The 19,987-nt window shown below is 46.9% G+C and overlaps 1 protein-coding gene across 1 annotated transcript in view; it reads left to right on the top strand.

The window, feature by feature from the left end:
* KDSR (3-ketodihydrosphingosine reductase) overlaps positions 1-19,987 on the top strand; it is a 310,571-nt gene that overhangs the window by 266,096 nt on the left and 24,488 nt on the right. Inside the window, exon 9 of the mRNA XM_085606936.1 lies at positions 7,580-7,681. Within this exon, the coding sequence (XP_085463062.1) occupies positions 7,580-7,681 (102 nt within the window). The remainder of the gene's footprint in view (positions 1-7,579; positions 7,682-19,987) is intronic.

Here is a 19,987-nt window from a genome sequence, read left to right as displayed (position 1 = left end):
CACAACTTGTTCTGGGTGTTTTCACAAAGTGAAGGTGCGCTTGGCTATTCAGGGCCACTTTTGGTGACCAACTCCAGCATGGATGTCACGGGGCCAGTAAGCAGTTGTAGGACAATTACCTTGTCACCAAAGCAGTCTTAAGTCCAGTTCCAGGTTCTATGGGTGTACTGCCATAGGCTTCAGCAGAGTGGTCCTCAAGCAAGTGATACAGAAAGATGCTAAGGATGATGTGCAGGTCAAATGTGGTCTTCCTGGGGCTACTCTTCGAGCCATGGTCCAGGTGGGACAACTTTGGCAACAGTGGTTAATGTCCTTCTAAGTCTTCTTCTGTCCAGCAAAGTCCAGTTTCCACTGGACTGCTGGTCTCAGCGAAACCAGCAGATCCCTTTTGCGAAGGCTAGTGGCAGTCGTGGGTGACCAAACTGCACTCCATTGACTCTCTCCGGTCCAGCGGACTCGTGTGCAACTTTTGGGCTTTGGGGACTTGGTAGTTCGGGTTGCACATCGGCGGTTAGAGACGATCAAGTGATTGTGGCTACTGACTGGCCAGAACAAGCTTAGTCCGCTTTTGTGGCCCTGGTGCTGTAACAGGAAGTCTGCCAACTCAGTCTTGTGGTTCACTTCTGTTTGGTGGCAACTTTCCCACGAGCCAGGCACCACAAGCACATGCCTGTTTGCTAGCCCAAAGATCAGCAACAGTCCAGTGGTTGGTGCAGCCTCTCTTGCTAGGGCCAGGTAACAGCAGGCAGTCCTTCGATCCTCTCTCCAGTCCAGATGTGATCTGAAGTCTGGGGGTCATATTTATGCCAGAAAGTGTCCTCTGGGTGGGGGGGGCAGGATGCAGCGGTCACTAAGCAATGGGCTTCCAGGTGCTTCCCCGCCCAATAACGTTTATATGCTGTGTGTGGCGTCCGCTATCCCAGAATGCACTATTCTGCCCACTGCCAAGATGGCAGAACCCCTCTCTGTTTGTGAAGCTTGACAGCTCACCCTAGAGGTGTGACTTCCTGGCTGCTACACACCCATGGAAAAACTGGTTTGTCAACTGGTCTGCCCTCCCTGTCCTTGATGCCAATCAGTCTAGCTGAGCAAAGACAGTCTCATGTGTGTCCACCATTTGCCCTTCAATGGCTGCTTCCCACTTGAAACTCTGCGAATGGCTACTGGAAAACTAGGGCAACAGTGTGTCAACTTTCTAACGTTGCCTTATACTTAAGTTATATTAACTTTAACTTGATCATCAAGTTGAGTTTAATGTAACAATTATTTTGATACTTTGAAGTACCAATTTCAGTAGTCCCTTTCTGAAGTTAGCACAGCTGAGTTGTCAGTGTGTAAGTAACCCTGTACTCGTCAATTAGGCTATTAACCTTTCCTCAGTGAAAATGACAATTCTGGGTTTTCACTGTGAAGACATATGAAAGCACAAGACCTACATTTTTTTGTGTTGCAATTCTTTATTGAGGAGTAGTAAGGATACACAACATGATTAGACTTCAAGCAGATACAGTAACTATATACGATAATAACATGGATGGTAAGTACATTATATTTAACAATAAGATAGGGAGTGGTGGGGTTGGGGGGGGGGACGGAGACTGGGGAAGAGGTACCCGCCTAAAATAGGGAAAGGAGCGAATATGTGGGGAGTGAGCTGGGTGCACACTAGGTTGGTGCTTGCCTATATACAATCCCGGGCGGCATTAATGACCACTGAGGAGAGGGTATGTGGTCTGGGTATTTAAGCAACCATCCGCAGGTGATGGGTTACCTGGTATACCGTGTCCATGCCTCTGATAATGGGCCGTTCTCCCATGTCGCCATCGGGAACCTCCTAGGCAGCACCTGTTCACGGTCTAGGGGACGGGGAGTGTATTTCTGGGAAGACAAACTTGTGTATAGTGGGGTGAGAATACTGGGGTAGTGGCGGTATATGTGGAGTTGAGTACTTTTGTGTAATTGTGGGGTGTGTGGTCGAACGTGGAGGTGTGGTTGATGGAGAGCAGCCACCACTGCCATGTCCACCACCATTGATGTAGGCATAAGTCAGTGCCGAAATAGGTGCGGGGGGGTTTAGGGGGGGCGGTGGGGTGTGCTATACTATCCGGCAGTGTCGGTGGTCTCCTCCGCTGTCATCAGGGTGAAAGAGGGGATCCCTTTACCAAGGGCCTGCGTGACCGGGGGGGGGGGGGGGGATTGTGAGGATTGTAAGGAGGAGAACACAGTTGGAGGTATAGGGGAGGGGAAGCAAAGAGAGTGGGGCTAATGCTAGGAATGACACAAGTGACAGGGCGACACGATGGAGGGGAAGTGAGGGGTGATAGAGGCAATCTTGGGTGTGTGGTCGGCGCTGGGTGCGCAAGGGAGGGGGGTCATGTGGAAGGGTGTAAGCTGACTAGCACGGGAGGGGGGTGGACTGGTGTTTATAGTGGCGTTTCTCAGTACGGTCCGCACGTCTTTTGGCTGTTGCTGTTACTGTGGAGGGGATGGAGGTGGGGATGTGTGGGAGAGGGGAGGCCCAAACCCCCTGGTGTTTGGCTTCCACCATCGTCATCCTCTGCATTCAGGAAGGGTGCCCATGTATGTAGGAACAGTTCGGACTGGTCTTGTAGGTTGGAAATGACTTGTTCATGTGAGGCAGTTTGGTTCATGGCCACTAGCCAGGCCTCCTGTGATGGTGGTCTCAGAGACCTTCATTGTCGGAGGATACATATTTTAGCTGTTGCCAGTGCCGCGTGGAAGAGATGGTGTTTCATCTTCAATAGCTCAGGCGAGTGCCGGTCATGGAGAAGAATAGCTGAGGGGGTGAGCGGTAGGTGGAGGGGAATAGAGGCGCCCAGGACTTGGCCTACACAGGACCAGAAGGGCTGTATCGATGGGCATTCACATAATGTGTTGTGTCGCAGCGGTTATTCGTGCATCTCCAACAGTTTGCATGTGGGAGTAGGCCTGCTCTATTTAGTTTCATTGGTGACCAGTGCCAGTCATGCAGGGTCCTAAAAAGGCAAAACTTTAGTCATGCTTCCCTGGTACCTCTGTCCAGGGCCTCTAGGATGTCCGCCCATTCATCCTCCTCATAGGAAACTGATAATCGGGCATGCCATCTGATACAGAGAGCTTGTGAGTGTCTTTTTTTTTTTTTTAAGGTAGGAGGAGAGTACACCATATAGTGCAGACATCACCCCTTTGTGTTTCCCCCCCACACATGGAGCTATGGCACCACTGGTGAGGCTGTCAGGGACCACAGGCGTTGGCCTAGGCATTTCCTCAAACAGTGTTGCAGTTGGATGAATCGCCAGGATTGTGGTGGGGGAGGCCAAACTCCTCCCTTAGATGTGTAAACAATTTGAGGTATCCATTATGGAGAATCTGATCAATATTGTATATACCCGCTGCCTTCCATTGGGGCCAGGATAGACTCTGCCCATTGATGAGTATGCCAGCATTCCCCCATAGGGGGGCTTTCTTGTGGAGCCGTAGATTCGACCCTAGCAAGCCATGTACGCGCAGCCAGGCCTTGTGCATAGCGGATATTACCGGGTCGGTGGGGGTCCTGCTGTCATGTCCCTGTCCCGTATAACGCAGAGAGACCTATGTATGTAGATAGGAGGTGCTGTTCGATGTGCACCCATTGTGGCAGGTCTGGGACCCCCAGCAGCATATAAGCGAATTGGGAGAGAAGACCTACATTTTAATATACAGCACCCTGACATAGTACTAAATAGTAGGGGTAGGTGAAATGTTCCGCCTGCGGAATTGGTGGAATTTTGGTGACTCCGCGTTACTCTTGTAACTGGGAGCTCCAGCCAAATTCAAGCAACAGCCGTGTGGCGATGTTTTTTATCGCAAGCAGCTCCAGAAAGGTAAGTTGGTGAGCGAGGTTTAGCGTCCCCTAGCGCGCTTTTGCATTGCTAAGGAGGATATCAGGCAAGATTTTTCTAACGCAGGCGGTCGTGCACAGAAGGCTGCCGCTCAAGTAGAAAATCTGCTTGAGCGGCAGCACAATCAGTTCTAGTAGCTCTGCCCTCTGGCCCGCTGCGTGGTGCAGTTTGGGAACCCAGCGCTTAATCACAGCCCAACATGCCTAGTTGCGCCCACCCCTACTCAATAGACCTGCTATAGAATAATATATTGGTTGGTTGGTTGTGTGCGTGCGTGTGTGTGTATATAGATAGATATATCGATATATATAGATTCACTGTAATAAACCTAAGGTTTTAGGGATGTTATAGTTGGGCTCAGATTTCACCCCTAAAAAAAACATAGAAATGAACAGTTACCTAAGCTAACTATAATTTACTCCCCTGCAATGCATTGCTTAGGACCTCACATATTCCCTCACTGATGACCTGGTTAGTGACATCAGAGAGTTCGGCTTCGGCGACCACATCTCCTGGGTCCTGGCTGCATTTGAATGGACGATTTTGGCCCCGTTAACCCCATCAACTGGCTCAGTCGTAATTCAATGGGGGAGGGGGCCGCAAGGCCCTTGATTTCTTTCTATTAGCCCCTGGGCGGTGGAGGTATGGGGGTGCGCAATCTCTTTACCCCTCCATAATAGAAACATAAACCCCAGGGAGGAAGTGGTCCCCGGGACATAAAAATGCCCATGAAGTCGGTAGGCCTCCAGGACCTAGCCCACCCATGGGCTTAATTTGAAAACAAGGATTTTTTTTCCATCTTCAAATTTGCTGCGAATTTGCAGATCCACTTGGGATTTCGCAGTAAAATTTAAAAAAAAATTAAATAAATGTTTGTTTGCACTTGCAAAAACACCAAATGCATTAACTTCGCATCCAGGTTCCCACACCTCAAGGACAACCCACTATGGATGAGTTGGTCAGGGATATTTGCATACGCTTTTCCTCATTACTTTTCCCAACATTACTGGACCTCTAAGAGGCCGCACGTTCTCGCTCAGAACCATGGAGAAATCAGGCACCCAGATCCCAAAATTCAGAACTTTGCAATCTGGCTCTTGAGGTCATAGAATTTGGTTACTAATATCTTCCACCTGAATGTATGACCATTCTTAAGGAGCCCGCAAGCCTACCAATCAAGCATGTTGCGTGGCTAAATGGAAAAGGTTTGTTTATTTACTATTGTCATTTAAAAAAAAGTGATTCGCTCAATGCCACAACTCAGAATATCGTCTGTTACCTGCTTAATCTACAAGTCTGTTTTAGCATTCACCTCCATAGGATTACATCTCGCTTCAATCACTGCCTACATACATAATAGGCAACACATATCTTTATTAAAAAATACTTGTCAATAAAGCCTTCAAGGAAGGGCTTAAAAAAGAAATTCCACCAAGGGTTCCACCTGCACCCACATGGAACCTTAGCATTGTCTTACACGCCTCATGGAACATCTTTTTGAGCCCATGCATAACTGCCCCCTTCAATTTCTATCCTGGAATGTGGTATTTTTAATTGCCATTACCCCACTTAGACACGTTAGTGAGCTTCAAGCATTAACCTTCATGCTCCACAGCATTTCTTCCAGCTCCACCGAGACATGGTGGTCCTTCATACCAACCCTAACTTTCTCCAGAAAGTTGTCTCACTTTCATCTTATTCAATCCATTGAGTTATAGGTTTTCTTCCCTCAACCGGACCCGGTTGCAGAAAGAACTCTATGCGCAGTAGATGTCGAAATAGCACTAATGTTCTACATTGATAGAACTAAAACGTTTTGGAAAACTAAATAACTATTTATTGCTTTTTCAGCACCTTATAAAGGAAACCCTATATCCAAATCAGATATTACCAAATGGATAGTTAAGTGCATTCATAAAAAAAGGAGCATCCATGGCCTTCCTGGGAAACATTCTTGTGGCTGACATATGCAAAGCAGGTTCATGGTCTAGACCACGCAGTTTCACGAACACATTGTGTGGATGTTTTAGCACGCCAACAAGCTAATGTAGGACGACAGTGCTGTGTACACTCTTTCAAACAACTTCAACACCCACAAGTTAGCCACTGCTTCGGAGGAGGACTGCTTTATAGTCTATGCAAAGGATGTGTATCTACAGCCACACATGCCTCGAACGGAGTAGGTTACTTAACCTATAAGCATCTGTTTGTGGCTTGTAGTGCTATAGATTTACAGGCACCCACCGTCCTCCCCTGACACTTGTGGCCAATTCAGTCTACGTCTTATGCACATGGACATCTCTTTACTTACACTTCTTCTACACTCCATTCTCACCCACCTGCGGGAGAACAATCTAACAATGGAGTTGATACCCAGGCACATTATCACCAAGAGTAGGATTTTATCTACCTAGTGACTTGAAATACTTATTCGAAGAAAAACAACTTGCACACATCTGGACACAATATTAGATGGCAGGAGTATACAAAACCTGTGAATCTACAACACTGCATGACCCGAACAGATGCTTACAGGGTAAGTAACCTATTCCTTCTGACACTTATTTCATTTCGAATCCACAGCTGTTAAAAAAAATATTATTTAAATAGTGGACGTGAGCCAAAGTTATAACTTGTAAACTGTTGCAAAATCATTACAATTTGGGAGGAAGAAGCCATATCCAGGTGAGACAGTGCTGAAAAACAAAAAACTATTTAAAAGTCATCTTTGGCTGTGGTTCAGAACAAAAATACACCCCGGAATGGGCACTGACAAACTCAAAACAGTTGCAGATCCTGAAATAACTCTCAATTACTGCTCGTAGCTCTACAGCTTGGGTATCCTCCAAAACATTGTTCATTGAAATGTACTATTTTAAGGTAGCAGCATCAAGTTACCCTCCTTTGTTTTAACAATTTGAAAGGGCGCCTTTGTTTTCAAAGACCTTACATCTAGGAAAAATGTATTTTGCCCAAGCCCTCCCTTGTAATTACCAAGTGCAGTTGAGTTGTTTGAATCTCACAGAACGTCAGTGAAAATTATTGGCATCAAGCCTTGTGATGCCAACCGAGCAGAACACTTCATACGAGAGTGCTTCATATAGCTGAATGTGGCCAAATCAGAAAGTAAACCTATAATCCAAGTAACCTGTCCGCTTTCTCACTGTACTTTGAAAGAGCAACCTGGGTTTGAACAAGGGCAATATATGCGTATGCCTGTGGGTTACAATGTTATCTGCTAGCCACTTGTTCTACTTAGTCTTGGATTTGTGGTTTGCTGTATAATGTTTGATGATCTAATTGAAGTGTTCAGTACCCTGGGGGCTTGCGGATGCTCTTTGGAAAGCACCTTCCATCTTCCGGACGTGTATGCACAATGTTTAACATTGTATTGGTTTTGTAGTGCTAATACTCTGCTTGGTTCATTAGAACTATGTTTACATGTATAAAAAGAAGTTGGGTGATATCAGAATGCACTTTTGCCATTAAAATTCTATTTGTTTGTAGAACACTGTAGCTATTATTGCTCCCGGAGCTCATTTTAATATTTCTCCTACTAAACATCCACATTTTAATGCTTTTAGAACATTTCATTTTTGCTCCTACCTACTAAAGTTGTGGAGTTCAGAATGCTTGAACCATTTGTTTCGGCATAATTTTCGCAGCATCCTGTAATGCTATGGTTACTTTTTCCACAGCAAGGAAACTTTAATAGTTCTGTTGGTCCAGATGGATACATGCTGTCGTCGCTGACATGTGGGATGTCACCAGTCACCTCCATCACCGAGGGGCTCCAGCAGGTTTGAGCCCACTTAGTTTAACTTCATTTACACCTGCACTCTCTGATGATCTTATGCTATCATTCTCTTTCTTGTCTTTTCTTGATGTGTTTTCCCACATAACTTTCAAGAGATGGGTTAATTGAATTTCTAATCTCATTTGTTTCAGCATCTTCTGTAAGTATTTTATGTTAAAGTGTACAACTGTTAGCAGAGGCTCTCTATTGCTGAACCTCACAAGGCATATATCGTCCATCTTTTCTGTTTTGCACAAAGAATTACTAAAAAATAAATTCTGCTAGCGAATGTTCAAATTAAATGCCTCCAGCACCATAGGTGACAGTACACATTAATTTAAGGTACCAGAAATTTCCTTTAAGTAAGAACGACCTCGTATCTGGGAATGTACCGGGGTACTACGAAGTATGAAAACTGAAGAGTTTGTCTTAAATGAGCCGTCATTTATTAAATTGAGCTCTCAAAGTATGAAAAATGATCTGCTCTCTTTCCAGTCCTCTTTCAGTAATCCAGTCCATCATTGGTTTGGGCTTCTCTCAAAGATGTTTTTCCTTTTTGAAATTGTTTAGAAAGATAATTTGTTTCTCCCATTTTCGACGCAATGGACGGTTGTACAGGCAGTTATCAGGCCGAGATTGGATGATGGCAACACACTATGTGGGGGCGGATAAAGCCTCCATTGGACGGTCATGGATGGGAGGGCGCTCTTTTGCATCTCTGGGTCCCAAGTTGTGGAACTCACGCCTAGAACAGTTCAGACAATGTCCCTTACTCTCACTGTGCGCTTTATATAAAGTGGATAAGGAAAAGTAGTGCCAATTTAGACAGTTTATGGTCTAATCAATTTTTTTTCCAACAGTATCAGTATACATTTTTCTATTGGATAGGACTTCCAGTGGATTGCTTACCTTATGAATTATCATTCCATGCTTCAGACTAGTCAGGAAAAGCTTTTCCCAAGCAAGGTTGCTCTATCACATCCAGGTGGTGCTGTGTGGCCCTACCTGTAAGTCCTCTTCATTACATGAGTAAATTACGTACCAACCAGTTCTTTGATGTCAGTTCCTGTTTTCCTGCATCTCATCAATGCAGGTCTTTGAGCGATATTGGTGTTTCCCTGAAATTCATCAGTATTTTAACAGCATTTTAGCAAAAGCTTCAGGCTATAAACCTTGTTGTTGGTGCTGCAAGAAGATATCTTCTTAGAATCCCCGTAACATCTGCTTGTACTGCTTGGGGACTGAAGCATAATGGCACAGCCTAATACTCTTGTTTCTCTGTGCACCCAAAAACCATCAGTAACTAGGAGGACAAGTGATTATTGGCTAAGGTCTGTGTGGAGGAGACATTGTTTTTCTCTTCTTAGAGGCGAGTCAGCCATCAGATCTTCCCATAAAAGAAACATAAATTCTATCAGAAGGAGAAGTCCTCTTCTTCCTTGAGGAAACTGTCCTGCTCTCAGGACCATTGGATGTCTAGACCGTGTGCGCCCAGCATCAGTGCCTTCCTTGCGATCAGACAGCACTCTGGAGTTAAAAACGGTGAGACTGGAATTTCAGGGTCTATCAGCTAGTTAGTGCTGTGTTTAATAAGATTCCAAGGTATGCATACACCATGGTCCTGATTCACAAACTGCATTTTGTAGTTTGGAAATTAGTACTAAAGTAGTACTACTTACTACAGCATCCAATTTACAGACCTGCGAGTGTAAATCTCCACCTTTCCTATCTTTACCATGGGGAGATAGATCCTCAAAGCAAACACAAGGAGATGAAGAACGGAGTGCTGAAACTTTTCAGACACTCACCCCCAGTCACAGATTTGGGTTGAATCCATCATCGTTCTTTAGCTCACTTCTTTAGTTCAGACCCAGCTATATGCAAATCAGTCTTGACCCTGTGCCTCATGGGAAGAGTCCAGCCCAAACTGCCAAGCCAGGTCTTCCCTGTACTGGAAAAAAGCATCCTGAGATAGATCCTCATACATGTAAACTTACTACTTTGTAGTAAATGTGGGAGGGACGAGGGTGAGTGCATGAAAACGTGTTAGTTACTACTAAATGGGAGGGGTTTAGGGTGTAGTAAGGAGGGGTTTAGTGATGCTGGGGGTGGGGGGGCTATGGAAGGACAGACAAAAAAATGAATAAGCTAATTGCAATAAACAAACTGCACTTCTGAATTTACTACAGCCAAAATGTACCGAAACCAGTAGTAAATTTACTCCAGCTCATACCTGGAACTAGTCCGGGACCATGCATGGCCAACCTCTAGTATTGCAGCACTGTTCCAAAGAAAAGGCAGGGACTTAAAATAGAACCCTAAAGGAATAACGTTCTAATTACTTTATATGGACTTCTTTAAAAAAAAAAAAATGCAAAATTAATTTAATGTTACAAAAATGATGTGTAATAGAAAATATTTTTGGGAACTTTTAATAAAAAATATTAATTTCAAAATATATGTAACTTTAATTTTTATTAAGAAATATTAATAATTATATACATAAATTAATAATTATAATACATAATAAATATAACATTTAACTTTTGGTGGGATTTGGTTTTGTTCAGAATCGGTTTATTAGGTTTTCAACAAACAGTACAATACAAGAACAAAGCAGTAAAAGGTTTGATCTTTGTGTCAGTTCATAAACCAGCTTAAGACATATATGTGCAGTATAATGGCATCCGTCTCCACCCATGCCGTAAATGCAGCAAATCAAGCAATGAGCAGCTACAGAGGCTAGGCGCAATGTGATTCAACCCGGGAAGGGGCCATGGCACACCAGGCAGTAGGCAGTTCAGGAACTAAAGGGAGACCCCCGTGTTCACTTTAATCAGGCTTTAGGTATGTGTGTTGGTCTGCTAGAATATGCTAATTCCCCTTGCAAAGTCTGTGCTCCGCACCTGCAAGGGAGCGCCACCAAAGGGTCAAGTGGGCACTGCCAAACAGAACTCACACAGGGGGTCAAAGGGCCAACGGGCTCACTCGAAAAAGAGGGAAACAAAGAACTAGCTGTGGGGGGTGGGGGTGGAGTTCTCCAGCTATGCGACATCAGTAAGCACTCAATGAAAAATCTGCAGGGGGCGGCTGGGAGTGGGCACCGCTCAAGTGGGGTGAGTGGAGGTCCCAGTCCCTGTAACTGTCCAGCAATGGCTATTGTTTCACACTGTTAGCATAGGGAACCTGTAGACCAACAGGTGGAGGGCCTGGAGCCTAGGAATCTAAAAGCATAGCTATTCCGTGTGAGACATATAGCCAGAGGCGAGCGAATTCCCATTCAGTAAATGCCAACTTGTGCAACATCTGTTCCATAGCCATAATGTGCCGTAGCAGAGTAAACTAGGTCACTGCTGAGGGGGCAGATGTGGTTTTCCAGGCCAGGGCTATGAGTTGCTTCGCTGCCCCAGTCATGTGGTGGATAAGATACTAGTCCGGGTATGTCGCTGCCTCTGATGTGACCGGTTGGAACCCCAGGATAATTATGCAGTAATCTGCTGATATGGGGAAATCCTGTGTATTCTTGACATGTCCCAGGATTTCTTTCCAGAATATAGTGCGGAATGGACACGACCACCAAATGTTCTGGAAGTCCCCAACCTGCGTGTCATGCCTCCAATAAGTAGCAGAAGTGGCAGGGAACATGGTGTTTAAGCGTTTAGTAGTATATTACCATTGTAGCATTCATTTATATGCCGATTCTTGTTGGGATATGCTCCTGTGGGTCTTAGGAATTTCGCACCAAAGGATCTCCTATTGTTTATGGGAATATGCCCAAGGTACTATCCAGTTCCCATGTAGTTTGGTATGGGTGTTGTGGGAGTAGGTAGGAGTTTTGTAGTACGCTATAAGTCTTGGAAATAAGTCCCTTGAATCCCTTGAAGCCGCGCACTAGGGTTTCAGACAGGGTAAGAGAGCGGGTGGCACCTGCTACATAAGGAGGGTTGTGGGGGGGTGAATAAGGCCTATTGGCAAAACTAGAAGTATTGATAGTGAGATTTAGCAAGGACCGCAAAATCAAGTTTACATTGCTCAGAGGGCTTGATAATCGACCCTTGGAATAGGTCCTATATTCAACCTTTTTCCAGTCTGGGAAAGACCCAGGCGGAAGGGCTGGTGTAGAGTCCAGATTACGGGTGATTGGGGTGTTTCTGAAGGGAAGGGATGAGGCTTCCCTCGATTGCCAGTCTATTCCCAATCTCAACGACTGTGCATGTCCGGGTCGCCAGATATGAGCTCCAGGGGGAGGGGGGTGGGGGGTGGTATTGCAGGAGCCAGCCCATGCCCCATAGTGACCTGCAGGCCACGACCTGGTCCATATGTAGCCAGTGGTTCTCCCTTTCCCTGACCACCCATTCAGAGATAAAGAAACTGCAGGCGAATATTAGTCCAAGAAACTTGGGACGCACTAGTCCACCACGGTTCCGAGGCAACATAAATAAATTGTTCGAGATGAGGGTTGTTTTCCCTTCCAGAGGAAGGATCGTAGATCCTTCTGCATGGACTTGATGTCGTCAATTGGAATGTGCATAGGGAGGGACTGAAATAGGTACAGCAGACGTGGGTGAACATTAATCTTTGCCATATTTACACGTCCCAGCAAAGAAATATGGAGGGGCTGCCATCTTCAAAAGTCTCCAATATGGCCCTCCGCAGCGGCATCCAATTGGTGCGGGACCAGGTCTGCAAAGAGGAAGTGATGGTGAGGTCAAAGTATTGTATGGATCTCAAAGCCCACTGGAAGGGAACAAATTCTGCTAAGTGGCAAACATGCAGGGGTGGGATGTCCAGGTTAACTATGGGAGATTTAGTCATATTCATCTTGTAGCTCAATACCTTTTCAAAGGCACGCAGACACCGGACCACCGCTGGTAGAGAAGTCTCTGGCTGCGATAGTGTTTGCAACGGATCGTCAGCAAAGAGAAGGGCCTTATGTTGTCGACAGCCGAAGGGAATGTTGGCTATAGATTGATCTTGCCTTATCCGGATAGCTAGGTGTTGCACCACAAGGGCAAAAAGCAGGTGGGATAATGGGCACCCCTGTCTGGTGCCCCAATGGAGGGCGAAGGAGCGGGTTACCTGACCGGTCTATTCTCTCTGATAGCAGCTGTGGGCGCGACATATGGGGCCATGATTTTTCTTATTGTGGGGCCCAGACCTATCTTATGAAGAATGGCTTGGTAGAGGCACAATTGGCTATGTAAAACGCCTTCTCCGCATCAAGTGAGAAAAGTCAGGCTGGGATGTTATAAGCCCGAATTTTCTCAACCAGGTGGGCGAGATGCCTGATGTTATCAGCGCCCTGTCGTTGTTTAATAAAACTGACCTCGGCAGGGTCAATAATCCTTGGCAGGAGTGTTTCCAGGCAATCAGCCAGCAATTTGATATAGATTTTGGCATCTGTATGAAGTCAAGCGATTGGCCGATAAAGGCGCAAATAGTTGGCTTAGGGATGAGCGTTTTCTCGCGGGCTGACATTGTCAGTGTGAACCCTGTAGTACGCATAAAATATTTAGAGAGTTAACCATGTACTGCTTAAATTAGGGGAAAAGGGCACTGATACGCTGTTGGGCCCGGAGTCTTTACCACTTGAAGCCCCTGAAGAGCACAGCTCAGTTCGGCTGCCATATAAGGTCCTTCAAGCTTCTGTGCAGCCTGAGGATTCAAGGGAGGCCAGGAACAATGAGGAGGTAAGAGTCGATTGCAGCCTGGTCATCCTGGTCACTGAAAGAGAAACTTAAAGTAGGTCCGAAAGGCCTCCTGTTTGTCCATTTCTTGAACAGCCCAGTAGGTGTTCGTTCCCCTGTATTTTGAAGATATTGGAGTGGACATGTTGTACCCACAGTCTGCGGGCCAAAGGGATGCCCGCCTTGTCTCCCTCGTCGTAAAATTTCTGTTTAAGGACCAGGAGGGATCTCCCTCCCTTATTAACCCTGTGAGCCCACAGTTGGCCTCTAAGCACAGCCTGCTGCTGCTTGGCGCATGCCGTGGGATGCTGTTTACGTGCCAGCTCTTAAGTCCAGATTTACTCAGTGAGGTTCGCTTTAAACAGGCAAGCTTCACAAGCTCTAGCGGTTGATATAGAGGAGATAACACCCCTATTGGTTGCCTTAAAACCATCCCAAAGCAAATGTGGAGAGGTTCCAGCAAGGTGTTGTGATCGAAGTATTCGGTGATGGCCTCTTTGATGGAGGCCACAGCCACCGGGTCCTGTAAGGGTTGCGGTTGCAGGCGTGTTGGGAGGGGTAGGGGTATTGCGCGGTCTCGGGCAGTGTCCATGCAAGATTGATACGGGCCTGGTCTGATGCCAAGATGTTGGAAATCTGAGCTGAGCCGATCCGATGTCCTTTAAGAGGGAGTATGTGAGGAATCTATAGTCCATGTGTGAGTAAGACTGATGTGCGTGGGAATAAAAAGAATAATCCCATGTATCGGGATGTAGATAGCGCCATGCATCAACCAAGCCAGTGTCCTTGAACTCCTGTCGAAGCTGTCCAAGCATGGCCCAGTGACCTGAAAGTGTGCTGTAGTTCTGTCTAAATCGGGATCTCAAACTAAATTAAAGTCCCTGCCCACTATTCCGGTAGATCCTAACTGGCTGTTGAGTATCCCGCGTTGAAACGGATCTTGTGCTTGATTCGGAGCATATAAGTTGAGTAGAGTCACGGTTGATCTCTCCCTTTCAGCCGTTGGGGTTAGGAACTGCCCTCCTGGGTCAGGAACCGCCCTCCTGGGTCCTGGGACGTTTTCAGTGACTTGGAATAGAAACCTTTCTTAAAATAGCTACCCCGCTGTTCCGGAATCGGTGTTCGCTCAGTGTTGGCAAGGATAGCGAGGGTAGGCATTTGGGTGACGGCCTTCTCTAAGCAGGTGGATTTCTTGTAAGAAAATATCAGGATCCCGCTGAAGAATATAGCTCCAGACTTTCTTCCTCTTACTGGGGGAATAAAGCCCTTTGGCATTTAGGGATACAAGTTTATTGCTGGTCAAGGACCCAATGATCTGTATGGTGTGGGTGGTGTCACTAGAAGACTGGGCAGGGCCCTATATGCCCAATATAAGACCCAGCAATCTGCCCCCCTTCCCCAAATCGCACAGGATGCGCATCTAGTAGCAAGGTGGAGAAAAAGGGGGCTAAACCTGGATGAAACGAGCAGGCCAACAGGGTCAAACGCGGTGTACTTCTCAAACCGAAGACGGGTAAGACAACTCGTCCATTCCTATAGAGGAGTCGCCCTCATTGGAGCAAGGCCCAGTAGACGTGGGGGAAGTGGCGACTGGGATAACAATGCTACAACCAAACCCTGTGGGAAAGGGTGTGAAAATATATGAGGCTAGTAGGGGCAATATTTCTGAGATGGCGAGAAATGTTCAGGAGTGTCCGACTCCATGTCTGTGCACCCTGAAAAAATAAACGGGCATCAGGTTAACCGGATAGAACCTGTGTGTGCAGTGATTATTTGACAAGGAGGAGTTCGGCAAGGAGCATCAGTGGAGACCTGTGAGCGCTCTTGCTTCATATTTTGCAGAAGCGAATTCATATCTTTGGCTGCATGAAAGGCTTTTGCTTTTGAGCAGTGATCCGGTTTGCGGCCCTGGACCATCTGCCAGGCAAGGTGCCACCCGTCTGGCCTTTCAGGTTGGGGAGGGGTGGGTTGGGATGAGGTGGGAGTGGGGGGTTGGGTGCGAGGTGCCAGAATTGGAGATTCATAAGGCGGAGCCAGCAAGCGTTTAGCTTCAGTCAGCAATCTTACAATTAATTGCCTGCCCACCATCGGAAGAGGAGACCGAATGGGTGGGCCCATGGATACCTGAGTCCCCAGTTCACAGTTTCCCGCGATTTAAATCCCTTCTCCTTTTGACCATCTGGTAGATGTCTTGAAGATCTGTACAGTGTGGCCGTTGAAGAGGTCAGCCTTTCCTCTCACAGCCTTCAGGATGGCCTACTTGTACTGTAATAAATGGACCCTAGTGAGAATGTCAGGGGCTCCATCTAAACAGCCAGGGCCACAACACGACTCACCCTGTCCAGGGTGAGTGGCTGATTCTCCGGCCTGCCCCCGCCCCCCCTTGAATGGCTCGCAGCAGATCCCTGGTAAAGATCCTGATGGCCTCCCCCTCGGCACCTCTGGGACCCCTCAAATATGAATGTTAAGGCGACTGCGGTTCTCAAAGTCCTGCTTGGTCGCAATTAGATTTGTTGCTCTTCTGGCATGACCATGTGGCGCCAGAGCAATTCCTGATCCGCACGAGATTTCATTGTGCGTTCCAGAATGTTCTCACACATACTGAAGTGGTGTCAGTGCGAAGCTTCTGGATACAGCTCTTAAAGTCAGATTTGAGGGAGCCAATTTCAATCTGTATGTCGCGAAGACATTTTTCCATGTAGTCTTGCGTGATGGGAAGAGCTGAAAGGGTCCCCGGAAGCTGCAAGGAGGATTCGTACTTGCCACTCGTATCCTCTCTTGGGGTTTTGGCCCAGAGGGAGACAACAGATGTGTCCCTGGATGCCCTGCCTCTGGGCATAGCAGGGCGAGGAGGGCTCCCAAGGCAGCAGAGTCCTCAGATCTAGGAATGTGTGGACTACCACTATTCTCTCGCAGGAGTTGTCGAACGGCTGGATGCACCAGCGAGGGGTGACGAGTACCCATGCCACAGGGTGCGTAGAGGATGGTAGTCGGTGATCAAGAGGCTTCAGTCGCATGAATGCGGGTGAATCACTATCAAAATGGATGCCTTCTGGTAGAGTCTAGCAATCGTTGCACGCAACTACCCCCGAGTTCCCTGCCAGGGCGTAGAGCAGGGCCATCTCATGTCCGTGATCAGCTCACTCTTTGGGAGTTGCTACCCTCTTGTCGCCAGTGACTCTTGGCACTTCCAAGATAGTGGACAGCCCCCTCATCACTCTGCCGAGGGCAGGGGTGTTTGCTACTGCAGTAGGAAGGGGGGCTATCAGCTTGCTGGACAGTCTTGGGGCCTGATTTAAATCTTGGCGGATGGGTTACTCTGTCACAGTGGTGACAGATATCCCATCTTCCTAAATATAAATCCTATAGGATATGATAGGATTTATATTTCTACCAATGGGATATCTGTCACCTTTGTGACAGAGCTATAATGTTTCACTCTGGCCTCCTAGCATCCCTTTCTAGTGCGGAGGGCTAGGCTGGAATTCTTGCATATGGCAGCCCTCCTAGGGTAAGGCAGGACGGGGCCCTGTGCTCTTCGGCTGCAGGCAGGCACTTTTAGGGGGTAGAGTGTGGTGGCCCACAGAGGCCAGGTGAATCACAATATCCCAGTGCCAGTGTCACCCCTATTGTAGGTGCTTCTCAGGAGAGTGCTCGAACCTCAAAATGGCGGCTGGGACCTCCACAGAGCTGCGTGGGCCTCCCAGCCTTATGGAGATGTCAAAGTTTGTTAAAAAGGGGTGCCCGCCTTGCTGGGATGGGGTTTCCACCGCCTAGGCAGAGGTCAGTGCCACCCAAAGTGCAGCCAGCCACACCATGAGGGCCGTACCTGAGCAACAGCTGCAACACGATTCTTGCAGCCACAGTCTACCGGAGCCCAGACTTGGGGGGGCAGAAGCGCTCAAGCTCTCCTGTGATGGGGGGGAGGGGGTTACCGCGCAGATCGAAGCCCCCACCATGATCACCGCCAACTGGGGAGGAGGGAGGGGGATTGTCACTGGCCACTGTGGCCCCCCACACAGCACCAACGGTGCTACAAGCAGTGTATCACGGCCCTTCTTTGCAAGAATGCGGCTGGTCTCTGGCTTGCGGGCCTCGGGCGAAATTGCTGTCAAGTCTCTCCAAGCAGCCTTTAGCCTGGAGCACCATCGATCACCAAAGCCAACCTCCTCTCATTTCCACAAATGGGGCAGCTGTGTCTCGCTTTAAAGTGCTGTAGGGCTCACTGAAATCTGGCAGAGAGTGTACTACTCCAAATCCAGTCTGTCGGATTATTTTTTCTTCATTTAAAAATAATTTACATTGAATATATTTAAATTAAATATTTAATTAAACATGTAGTTAATAGCAAAAATGTGCTGCTAAGTATAAGAGTAAATTTGCATGTGTTTAACTCGTGAAAGTTTACCTTTGTGAATAGACCCCTAGGTGTGCTTTGTAGGTGTTGTTTCTCTGTATTTCCTGCTGCGCCCCTCGGTGGGTCACGGAAAAGGTATCGGGTACTGATATCAGCACACTAGTTTGCACCCGATGTACTCCGGTTTTGCCATGTGTGGAGGTAGAATTGCAACTGGGACTGCATGGCTCCACTTGGAGCTGGAGAAACATTGCTTGGAAAAGCTCTTCCGGATTAGTCTGCAGCCTGGCAGGAGAATTTCATAAGGTGAGTAACTTTTTTCTATTGTAAGTCACCACTAACATTAGAAGTTTTCTGTCTTAAGGTGGTTTTTCATCAGTTTGTGCCAGCCCATCTATGCATCTAGAAAAACACAAATTCCCCACTGAGTTACTGATTGAAGAGGCATTGAAGACCATTATGCATGATCTGAATCACTCTGGCTTACACAAACGATAATCTCTTCCTCCCTCTTATCCAGTAAAACATTTCTCTGCACATTCTAGAGAGCACTTGGGCTCATGCAGTTGCAACTCTCCAACCAATATAATCATTAAATGCTCTTCTCTACATCATTTTCAAGGGCCCTCGTGTAAAATCAATTCTCTATAACCTTTTCAAGTTTGAAATTTCCATTTTAATTAGCTCGTTGGAGTTTGGAGCCATTGGTTGATATGCAAAATATTCTTCAGTATTCTTTCTTTTCATAGCTATGTTATCTGCCTGGTCCTCAACTTTTTTCCCACTGATTTATTTGGGCAAAGAAGTTTGCTTTCAATGGGAATGCTGCCACTATTTTATGCTACAACATAAACTGTTGTATCGATTATTAGCGGACAACAGCTCATGATCTTGTCCTTGAGACACATTTTGATTATCCCTATGTACAGGATTGAAGAATTTGGAAATAGACTGCTTATTTTATCTTGCTCCATCCAAATGGGAGCTGAACACAAAACCTTCAGAGGACCCGAAGTGCTTGTGGATCTTCCCTGTACAAAATTAGCACGTTGTATTGTGGGTAGGGGTCAGAAATCACTAAGCTGACTCTCTAGTCAACAGCTGATTGTGAGTAAACGGTGGCGGGAAAGTAAAGCATCAGAGTGATGCAGATGCTCAGTCCTATTCTAGTGTTTTGATGCTTATAGATTTTAGTACAAAAAAAGTATGAATAATATAATTTGCAACAGATTATTATACGTGCAATACCTGTAGAAAAGTAGATCTTTCTTACATGGTTGCCCCCACTTTTTGCCTGGTGTCAGTGTGGTTTTACTGTAGTGCATTGTGATCCTGCAAACCAGGACCCCACGGTCTGTGCTGTCTCCCCTAAATTGACTGGTAAGTACTTTTACACACCACAATTGGCATACTGGTGTAACCTTGTAAGTGCCTAGTATATGGTACCCATCGCATTGGTACGCCAGGGGTCTCCCATGGGCTGCAGAATGCATTATTCCACCCATGGAAGCCCATGCAACCTGTCTGCAGATATTCCATTGCAGCCTTCATGAAAGGGTACAATCACCTTTCACTTCAGATATAAGGTTTACCTTATATCCCGGTCACTGCACTTACAACCTAAAGGTCACCACTAAGGTAGGCCCATCATCCCAAGGGCCGGGTGCATTGTTCTAAGTGTGAAGAAGGATCCGCTGCAAAACTTGTCTTCAGTATCCTCCCAAAAAGACTTTTCTGCTCCTGGATACCGGACTCTGCTGTTGGCTGTGTTGAACTCAAGACAAGACTGCTTGTGGTAGAAAGGCTCCTACTGCAACTTAGTCTCTGTGCTCTGCAACCATCCTGCAACATCTGTGGCTGGGCATCCCCCAGAATCACAAGAACTCTGTGTGCATCAAGGACAGCTGGAAAGAATCTCCCTTGGAGTGAAGAAGTCACTCCCCTGCAGCCGCAGGCACCTCAACGTCAAAGACCGGTCTGTGGGCCCTGCTGTCCCACGGACTCTTTAAGGCTTTACAACACAAGTGGTGGTTTGGTAGTTCTCCTGAGGCCAGACCTACTTTATGTACAATTTGTTCGCCTTACTGCCTGTACCACTCCTGCCCAGAGTTCTCAAGAAAATCAGGAACGACCAGACCCAAGTCATTCTTGTAGCTACGGCCTGGGCTCGGAAAGTTTGGTATCCCGAACTGCTGAGCTCGATCAGGCTGCCCCTTTGGAAGGATCTTCTGTCACCGCAGCAGGGGAGGGTTCTTCACCCGAACCT

This window comes from Triturus cristatus, chromosome 5_2 (genome assembly GCF_964204655.1).
Source record: "Triturus cristatus chromosome 5_2, aTriCri1.1, whole genome shotgun sequence".
Taxonomy (NCBI): Eukaryota; Metazoa; Chordata; class Amphibia; order Caudata; family Salamandridae; genus Triturus; species Triturus cristatus.
The sequence above is the reverse complement of the archived record's forward strand: the minus strand, read 5'-3'. Positions and strand labels throughout refer to the sequence as shown.